Genomic DNA, 10717 nt, shown 5'->3' with positions numbered 1-10717 from the left:
GCAGTGAAGGCAACGCATTTGTTCATTACAAACAGGACATGCAGCATTTTCCAAGAGAAGAATGAACATAATGGACAGGACACGTCACGCGGGTCCACATGGCTCAGGGCTCCAAATAATAAACAGCATCAATTGATTTTGTGGTGACTTCTTACTCATTTATTAGTATTTCATCCTGGTTTATGAACTTTTGCACACTTTTCTTTAAATTTGTGACTTTTAAAATGTCCTGGATTCATTTACACGCACGTGATCATGCATGACGAATGTTCTGATGCGTCTTAAGTCACAGTAGCATTGTGACTGTCATGATAACACGTGACTCACATGATGACATCAGGAAGATGAAGGAGAACTCACAAAGGCTCATGTGGTATTAAGCCTTTTTCTTTTAAATTCATTTTATAAAAAGAAAGACTTCTCCATATTTATTATCTTAATCTTTATCCAAATACAAACTAAACTGTATGGACTTATGGTGGGATGAATGAATAATGATTGTCTTCAGTGAGACAGGATTATTACCTTTGAAGAGATTGACTAGAATATAGTAAAATCTCAAAATTGTTAAAAGATAATCAAATCAAAGATGTGGATTAACACCAAAATTGAACTGGTTCACGGCTCATCCTCGTTAAGTCGTCGTTCCTTTGGATACAATTCAAGTATTAAAATATACAAAAGATTAAAAAGAGGTCAGAACTTGGTGAACTTAACTTAAAATACCTTTGGACAGTCATTGAATATATCTATACATTTTTTCTTCTTTCAGCTTTGGAAGTATTTTGTGTTCTCATCTTTTATTGATTGTAATTCTCTCCTGATATATTTTAGAATTGTTCTCATTGTTAAACTCGTTTGGTCAATGGCCTTTAGTCAGAAAATGGGGTCAAGCATGAGCTGCAGCAGGATGGGAAATGGATTTTCTGGCCGATCAGCGTGCGAGACGTCGTGGTATTGTTGGAAGTGCTCAAATTAATAAATCACTCACTGTGTCATTTTTCCGCATGAGACTTGGGAGTCTTGCTCAAGGGCCTCATTTCAGCACATAAAAGCAAAGGGTTTCCTCTCCAAGAGACCACAGCTCAAACAGCAAGCCACAAGTGCAACTGATCCTGATCCTGCAGCAAGAGCCAGAATGGAGAATCACCAAGTTTCAGAGCTGAACAGCAACGTAGTCGACAAGATCCTGAACAAAGATCACTGCAAAGAAGAGAAGGACTCCAACGACACTGCGGTCAAGCTGGCTAACATGCAGAAGGCTTACGCAACAATCCTGACTGGGCTGGGAGAGAACGTTGACCGGGAAGGCCTGATGCGCACGCCGCTACGTGCAGCCAAGGCCATGCAGTTCCTCACCAAGGGCTATGAGGAAACAGCGCAAGGTGAGCACGTTTGAATGGACTCTTCCAGACAGCATTTAGAAAAAGAGAATGTGAGATGAAACCTTGAAAAGTTTCTGAAATACATCTGAGAGGATTAAGTATAATGTGTATATTTAGATTGTCCCAAAGCCTGGCTGTGTGTATGAGAAGTACATTTATCCTTTCATCTCAACACAGCCATCTTGAACGATGCCGTCTTTGATGAAAACCATGAAGAGATGGTGATCGTCAAGGACATCGATTTGTTCTCTCTGTGTGAACATCATCTGGTGCCTTTCTTCGGCAAGGTAGTTAATGACACATTGCTGAAACTTACTTAAAATATATACGTATAATCATAAACATCACTACTATGTTTCAGGCTCATGTAGCTTATCTGCCAAACAAGAAAGTGGTTGGCCTGAGCAAGCTGGCTAGGTACGTTTTAACATACACACACACACACACACACACACACACACACACACACACACACACACACACACACACACACACACACACACACACACACACACACACACAGCCCTTTTATTCACTTTTCTATGTTTCAGAATTGTGGAGATCTTCAGCAGGAGGCTTCAAGGTACGTAGAAACTCTTGGTTCCACTCATTCGTTCCTCTGTGTGACTTCATTTTGCTCGTGTTGAGTTACATTTGGTTTGGTTTCCTCCACAGTTCAGGAGCGTCTGACCAAACAGATCGCAGAAGCCATCTCTGAGGTGCTGGAGCCTGCTGGAGTCGCAGTTGTAATTGAGGCTTCGTGAGTATAAATCTTCGTATTCGTCAAAGTCATGTGTATTTGCAACAACCTAAAGTTAGTAAATTCTTATCTAATGTGATGATGTAGCAGCTGTATCACTAACGCAGCTCCTTGGTGTTTTTCAGTCACATGTGCATGGTGATGAGAGGCGTGCAGAAGATGAACGCCAGTACCGTTACCAGTGTTGTGCTAGGACAATTCCGAGACGATCATAAATGTCGGGAGGAGTTTCTTCACCTGATTCGCAACTGATTTCCCTGTGAATCTCTCTGCCAGGTTCATTTTCAGTGCCTGGTGGTTGCTTTACATCTCAGACCTTTGTAGGTATGAAGTTCTGTAAAGTGAGAATAACTGGTGGGATTGTTTTCATTTTCTTTTTTAAATTTAATTATTTCATGAAACAATCCTTTTAATATTATTTAATCCAACCAAATCAACCAATCAAGTGAATTGCAATTCCAATGATACTTACATGTGTTTGAATAGTTATATTTGTCTAAACTGTCAAAAGAATCAATAAAACTTCTTCTATTACAACTTTGTGTATCTGATTTGTTGATAGTGGTGAAACACTGGATTTGACACAAGTGTCCCTCTTTGAAATTCAAGAACAAACAAACAATCATACAGTTTGTTCATGAACCGATCAATCAAAAAAAACAAGAAGAAACACGTTTTGCCTTGTTTGATACTCTGACACAATCTGTTCCAATCTCTCCTGATCCTGATCAGTCATCAAAACAGCTCTGAGCACCTTGAAGTTACTGTCACCTTAAGACAAATGCCGATCCAAAACATACACACGCATGAATCACCACTGTGCCTGTGCTGGCTGGGACATCATGAATGGCGGGCAGGCGGTTGGGGGAGGGGCTGTGTCTGTAACACATTTGAACCGCTTACTTCCATGCCGCTTCTTTCATTATGCTGATGTGTGAAGTGAGACGTAACGCTGGTGAAGTTAAGGGGTCAGAGACTCCTGCTGCCCAGATACATGCGGTCTAATATTAGAACGTTTCCTTGATTTGATAGCAGCATCCCTGCTGCTTCCAGAGCACATGGCAACAGACCGTCCAATAGCATTTCAGGAGACCACTAAGCCCCTCACTCTGTATAGCAACAGTGGCATCCTTCCCTTATTTATTTATATGGGAGTTTTTTTCCCTCCCGACTCACTCTCACTGTAACTCTCTGAGAAAAAGAGTTACAGTTAGGAGGAACGCTTTCTCCTCTACCTGCACAACTTCTTACACCTTCAGATTTTCAGGAGTGACAATTGAAAAGTTGTCAATGTTTTGGACAGGGCTATGATGTCATGAAGACACGAAACGTATCTGTGAAGAGGAGATGGAAGTCCCAAAGGAATGGCATTGTGGGAAATGTCGGCAGTCGGTGGAGATAAACAACATCCAGGAGGAGAGGACTTGTAAAGATGGAGGACTTGGGACGAGAGGCAGGATGGGAGAAGTGGGTGGGTAGAGGGACGTAGGATGGTGTGAGGACGGAGGCCGATGGTTGGTTTGTTCTGAACCACGTGCTTATCCGGCCAAATCTCTTCGCAGTTTCACCGATATCGATGTCGATGAAACTGTGGCTTCCTCCTGCAGCCCGGTCACTTCTGTCACGGCCCAGGTAGGTGTGCGTCATCATTTACTGTTTTCATTTTCACCCAGGCTCTTCAGATGTCATCCACAAGGGAACCTGTCATTTGGAGAGTTCTGTGCATGTTCAGCCTCCTCACGTCTTCATCATTCTAAGCTCAGAGGAAACATGACGTGAAGTCTGAGATCGAATCAAAACAACCTAAACTCAGAGTCGAGTCACCGTCTGCAGGTAGAAAACCTTCAGCATTCTGTGTTGGATGTTGCATTTATGATTTCTCCGACACTCTAAGACGATAGGTACATAAAAGGGATCATATGGCTGCAACTCCACATCCACATCAGTGTTTCCCTCTTGACTCCAGATGCGTTGCCTACGTATATTGGTGCCAAAAAAGGTCATTACTGCCTTGGGTTGGCAAGTCACTAGTGTTGGCCAAGACTTTGAAAATTGAAACATTAAGAAAAAAAAGCCTAATATGATAAAGATCGTCATGATTTATAATTGAGCGTCACCACAAACTTGAACCAGGACTAAATGTACGATGAACATCCAACTGTGAAGAATCCATGGCTGCCCACCATCAGCAATGATTCAATGCGGTGACGCCACCTCCATGGCTTTGACTTCCATTTTGTAATGTTGCAGTTCGCTCTTTCTCTCTCTCTTTCTCTGTCTCTGGGTCTTATGACATTGACAGTGTGACAGAGAAGATTATTTTCTGATATTATCTGATGTCTGCAACACCAATGCAGAAAATGTAATATAGAAAATTACAATTGAAATGTTAGTATTCAAACATTTTGAACCTTCTGAACCCTTACGGCATACTTTATTTTTCAATGTCCTAATTAGCTTTTATGTGAAATAGATGTCAGCATAAGGTTCTTTTCCAGACAAATTCAAAATGGAAGCTGCTGTTTTCCTTTTGTACAGCTGCTGAATAAATTCTTCAGACCAGGTGAACGAGAACCTTCACAGATGAGCCACAACGTTCATCTCCACATTCTACTAACTCACAGACTGAGTGTGTGTCTTCTATCTTAGGTCTGATGGTCGCCAAGGAAGAAATCAGGCAGTCTTGCTTATGTCAGTCTCTCCTCTTTCTCAACAACTACTGACAATGTGCTGAGGTGTCCTTGAGCAAGGCATTGACAACCCCAGCTGCCTGTTGTTTCACTTGGCGTCACCCAGCGCGTCTGCCAGCGATGTCACCCGTCTGCTCTGTGATGTTGTTAACCTCTGACTTCAGGCTGAGGGAGATGCTCCACCTTAACAGTACAGGCCAGCCATGAGCGTCACACCATCTCCCTGGATACCGTCTCCATCCACAGCCATGTGTGTGTCACTGTAAGGTGAAGACTCTGCTGAGAAAATGGCAGACGGCGGTTTCCAGCACAGAGTTTTCAATACCTGCAACAACAACAACAAGCTCCAAACCAGTGACCCGCTAACGGCCACAACACTGTCACTGTCACCCCTCCACCTGTGGGATGGACCGATGGAACGAGCCAATCATACGACGGAGACTCCCGTGTCCCTTTCTGGCAGTGTTGTGATGATGTCACAGCTCAACCAATCACAGGAGCATATGGACGTACCCTTCGCTACGAGGCCTGAACCTTTACCAGCAGACCAAGGTTAGATTGTTCATTGATTTATCCATTGACGTTTTAATCCCTCTACCATGTTCCATCAGTAGAGACTACAGAGGCCCCCGATCCATTTGCGCTTGTGAAACAGCGCCCCCTTCCTGTAGCGATGCCACTCCAAATGACCAATGACTCCAATTCTAGCCCAAACGAAGTAGAATCCGTTTTAATCCAAATTAGATGCAAATACATGCTGGGCAATCTAACAGGGTCGTTTATCAGCGTAGAGGAAAAGTCGATGTAGAGGTCAAACTTCTGCTGGGATCAGAAGAAAGGTTACAAAAGGTTACAGAGTTAAATGAGACTTCTAGACTCAACATGCATTAGATGCTGAGGATTCAGGCTTTGACACAGAATCAGTGTGTGTGTGCACTGGGTTAATGAGTTCACACCCTTTTCTAATTATATAGCCGCATACATACAATTCCTCTGACATACTGCTCTGTCTGCAGCAACGATTTAATGCATCGTAAAGTATGCCACCGCAGGTGCTGAAGGGATGATTTACATCAACTGCCAACTGCCCACACATGCACACACACTTGTACCTGTGTTATATACATGTAGCCTTTCATTCACCGGTACACACTGAAGATTTCAAATTCATATTTCATATTCACATAAATATAAAACTTTTGAGAAGTTCTCTACTTTCTCTGGTTCTTGAAAGTGTAACGTCAGTGATTTAACAAAATTTCTTGGTTTTCAGGTGAACTTTAATCTATCTAGGTCACATTATACATTGTTTATTTAAGCAGTAACATTCTGGAGATATTCTGGTGGTCACCTCCCAGGTCTGTCAGCTTTATGGATCCAGGGAACTTTGAAACGCCTTTATAAGCTTCAGATCAGAAGTTTCGTTTACACAAATATGTTCTCTGTCGGCTCACAGTTTGTTTTCTTTTGGTCTTTGACTCTTTTTACAGTTTGCATTCTGTTCCAACATAACGTGAAGTGGCTGAGAGAATACACTACATGCAGGGCAATGTAAGAAAACAATCAAGCTCAATATTGATCCACAAACGTGATCAGTGAGCCGTCAGTGACTGCCTTCATTCTTGAATTGTGAAAATTTGTAAAATCACACGCATATCACTTGAATGCCACATGAACACACACACAGGACAAACAGACACAAACACAGATGCAGAGGTTCATGCAGTCCTTCAGGCCTGCATGGCATCTCGCTGCAGACAGCTGTTGTTTGTTAGTGAAGGCGAGGCCAAGCGCTAAGCAGCATGCAGTCAAGCTGAGTGAGCCTGAACACTGAGGAGTGCCAACGCTGGTATTTTAGGCAGGCAGACAGTGTCACCTGTCAGCGGACTAGTCTGGACAGGGTCTCCCACATACTGCAAGACTGAGCAACCATATCTCCCTCTGGAGTGCTTGCCAGTGGGCCAGCAGTGGACACATAGCAGCCAGACGGAGAACACGCAGGCCGGACTGAAGTGGAATAGTAGGTTAAGCAGACCTGTGGCACAGTTGATGTTTCAGAGCTGTGGGAGCCTGTGATGGACCGAAGCAGTGACGAGGTCCTGCCTCACAGCCTGACAGCGTTCCTGCAGGACTCCACCTCACCAGATGGTCCTGACGCCGTGTTTCCAAGCCTGAGATCAAACGTGGCTAAGGATGGAGGTACGGCACAGCAAACACAGGATAGCAACTCTTTGTCCTGACTCACACAACAACAACAGCAGAGTCAAACTATCATGTTGAGAGGAAAAAATACAATACAAAATACAAATATGTTCTTTTACAAATACAATACTTTCAACTTAAAAAAGAACTTGGTACCGGAATATTGAAAAATACACAAAATCCTCTAAAGAACATTACAAAATACCTTGTAATTAAGTACTCTTTAAAAGCAATATACAACTTTTAACTCATGTACTCGTCTGCTATGGAGGTAGAAAAATGTAAAAAGATGCTTTGTAACTTTAAACCACACACAGTACTACATGGAGGAGGCTTTTATTTCTTTGAGTGCTTCCTGTGATTGACAAGAACAAGTAAACAAGAGCGCCAATATGAATTCTGCAATTTTTATGTTTTTGAAAGATTACACCGAATTTTCATTGATCCTCTGTTTTCGTGCTCAGGTCTTCAACCTAACAGCAACACGACCAAACGGAGGGAAACGTGTGACAGCGACACAGATGACAACCGGCTGTGTGAAGCCGCGTGGTACTGGAGCGACGCGTCCAGGTACAGACTGCTTTCATACCATCTATCCAACTTTCCAATGGAAACAGAGACATTCCATCAAAGGGGATTTGTTGTGGGTTTCTTTGACTCTTTACGTCACAACAAATCAGTCTCTCGCGTCAATCACACACCTCATTCTCTCTTGTTCCAGCCAAAATATGATTTGGTTGAAAACATGCATTGCTTTTGTCAGGGAGGAGGTGAACGAGATGATGAGAAACACTCCTGATGGCACATTCCTGGTCAGAGACGCATCCAGTAAGATCAAGGGGGAATACACACTCACTCTGAGGTAAAGACTCCTGTCACACAATAAGAGTTGATCATTTCTTCACTCGTCTGGACTCCAAACTAGTTCTTTGTCCCTCCCTTGTTGTGAATGAAAGGAGGAAACATTTGAGGTATTTCTGCAGACACATCATATTATTTGCATTTAAAGCCACCATGCCCGGCTCTGATTTCCATTCAGCTGGTCTCTTGGGTGTGTCAGACCACTTACTTACTGCTGACGCGCCGCCTAAATCAGTATCAAAGTGACGTGTTCAGCTAAAACATGTGCTGCGGTTTGACATTTGAGGAGTTTGTTCCATCTTTTCCCAATAGTCAGAAGACAAACTAGGGAGGCCAACCTGTAGTGTGTATGTCATCGCTGGGTGCTATGTGTGACTGTGGCCCCCGCCCTTCTCTCCCCATTTGACCCCCCACAGACTTTCAGCTCATCAATCAACTCTTGTGTAAGTTTTGCTTTGCATTTTGCAGGAAGGACGGTTTCAACAGACTGATTAGGATCTTTCATCGCGGGGGGAGTTATGGCTTCTCTGAGCCCCTGACCTTCCCCTCTGTGGTGGATCTGATCCACTTCTACCACAATGAGTCCTTGGCTCAGTACAACTCTAAGCTGGACACGCGTCTACTCTACCCCATCTCCAGATACCAGCAGGTGGGTTTGCGAGGCTTGTTGTTGTTTTGAGGAAGCAGCAGACGTCTGTTGGATCTATAAATCCAACCCTAAACTAGAGGGACTCTTTAAAAGTGCATTCCACTGCTTAGGGGCAACAAGCCCAGACAGAATTCTTGATCTAATAATAAACTGACCTACTGAGCTAAAGAAATGACTATCAAAACAAACATATACAGTAGATCTCCATAGAGATTACACTGCTTGCATGCTTCTGAATCAGTCACTAGGTTTACATGCACGCATTTCAATCATATGGTGTAGAGATAATGTATCCTCATTCCTCTAATACTGTACATTGTATTCGACTTTTCTCTGGATGTCCATGAGCTAAAATGTGATCATAATAGACAAAAGGTTCTGTCTTTGTCGGTACAGCAGCCAGTTGTGGTTGAAGTCGACATGGGCGCAGTTGGAGAGCAACTGAGGATATTTCACAACCAATATGAGGCGAAGAGCAGAGAGTACGACTGTCTGTGTGAGGAGCTCAACCAAACCTCCCAGGTACAGCAGCATCACAAACACAGACCAACGAGGAAAAATGAAAACACAGTCGCCTGCATTTAAGATCTACTGTATAAAGAAACTAGCCACTAGAGAGCAGTAGAGAGTTTCGCTTTACTGTTGAACATTCACATTGGAGCCACATACAGTATTAAATAAGTCAACACATCGCTCATGGACTTGCCCTTTAACCCCCCACACCTCTCCATCAAGACTAGAAGACTGTGAACTTATTCTGATGTAAAGATTTATTTCCTGCACTCCACAGGAACTGCAGAGCAAGCAGACGGCCATCGAGGCTTTCAGTGAAACCATCAGGATCTTTGAGGAGGAGTGTGAAACCCAGGAACGCTACAGCAAGGAGTACACCGACATGTTCCTCTCACTGGAGAGCAGCACAGAGACCAAGTATGGCCACAGATAATTAGTATTTATAGTACTTCTCATGTATTTACCATTTACCATATCATTTGAGCTAGATGCATACACACATTCGGCTGACACACTTGCATGAAATGGATCCATCGTTTATCGACCTCCCAACTCCCCCAGGATTCAAAGTAACTCTGAGGAGCTGCAGCAGAAAGTAGAGGCGATCCACGACAGTAAGAGGAGGTTGGAGGAGGAGCTGAGGAGGAAGACGCTGGCCTACACGGAGGTGGAGAGGAAGATGAGCAGCCTAAAGCCCGAACTCGTGCAGCTCAGGCTGCTCAGAGATCAATACATGCTGTAAGACCAGCCGGTTTCCAGCCTCAGTCATTGATGTTGATTTTCTAACTTCTAATTTTCCGAAGCAATCTAGCAAAAGTGTTGAGCTCTATCATTCAGTCTTCTAACGCTGTTTAAATCCATGTTTCAGCCGGCTCACGCATGAAGGCGTTCGGCACAGCCAGATTAACGAGCTGCTGGATATCAGGAGTGAAGATGAAGAGTGAGTATCATCATTTATCCAAGGAAAGTCAAATGAATACACAGCTCATGTGATACTGTACCCTACAGGATGGATGTCTAGCAGCAGTCATATCTTGTCTTATGTGCGGCAAAAACAGCATCAAAGTTGAATGAGCCCCATATCCTTTAAAATCAGGATTGACTATTGTAACTATTCTAACGCTACAACCTCCCTCAGCCCGTATACCCTGGCAGATGATGCCCACGAGGAGGAGGGGAGCTGGTATGTTGCTGGAATGAGGCGGAGGGAAGCAGAGGAGCTGCTGAGGGGGAGGAGGGATGGGACCTTCCTCATCAGAGACAGCCAGACTCAGATTGGCTCCTTCGCCTGCTCTGTAGTGTGAGTTTCTTCTTTTTTTAACACACTTTTTATATACATTTCAGCATATTTGCCACGATATGATGATGATGATGATGATGACATTTTTCTTCCATGCAGTGTGGATGGAGACGTGAAGCACTGCGTCATCAACAGGACGTCCACAGGTTACGGCTTCGCTGAGCCTTACAACCTGTACTCATCGCTAAGAGAGCTGGTCCTCCATTACCGACACACATCCCTGATCCAACACAACCAGAAGCTGAATGTAACACTGGGCTGGCCGGCTCTCAGCCAGCAGCCCAGCTGAGGCACACCAGCACGCCATCTCCCTAAACCTCACTGTATCAGCGCTGACGACTCACACACACGGACCAC

The 10717-nt window shown here is 43.8% G+C and overlaps 2 protein-coding genes across 2 annotated transcripts; both read left to right on the top strand.

Annotated features, from left to right (window-relative positions):
• Positions 1–1138: 1138 nt before the first annotated feature.
• On the top strand, positions 1139–2565 carry LOC143002761 (GTP cyclohydrolase 1 2-like). Its single transcript, XM_076153105.1, has 6 exons — positions 1139–1385; positions 1563–1672; positions 1747–1802; positions 1937–1968; positions 2061–2145; positions 2271–2565. Exons 1-6 carry the CDS (start codon positions 1139–1141, stop codon positions 2395–2397), a joined length of 657 nt encoding a protein of 218 aa, XP_076009220.1. The 3' UTR covers positions 2398–2565.
• Positions 2566–5122: 2557 nt separating this feature from the next.
• LOC143002760 (phosphatidylinositol 3-kinase regulatory subunit gamma-like) lies at positions 5123–10649 on the top strand. Its single transcript, XM_076153104.1, has 11 exons — positions 5123–5387; positions 6894–7034; positions 7502–7607; positions 7801–7899; positions 8367–8547; positions 8944–9069; positions 9338–9477; positions 9622–9798; positions 9929–10000; positions 10199–10360; positions 10460–10649. The coding sequence occupies exons 1-11, from the start codon at positions 5123–5125 to the stop codon at positions 10647–10649; spliced, it is 1659 nt and encodes a 552-aa protein (XP_076009219.1).
• Positions 10650–10717: the final 68 nt, after the last annotated feature.

Source organism: Genypterus blacodes, unplaced genomic scaffold, assembly GCF_046128005.1.
Source record: "Genypterus blacodes isolate CSIRO-AG114 ecotype Tasmania unplaced genomic scaffold, CSIRO-AGI_Gbla_v1 ptg000058l_1, whole genome shotgun sequence".
Classification (NCBI taxonomy): Eukaryota; Metazoa; Chordata; class Actinopteri; order Ophidiiformes; family Ophidiidae; genus Genypterus; species Genypterus blacodes.
This window is presented reverse-complemented; position numbering and strand designations above follow the sequence as displayed.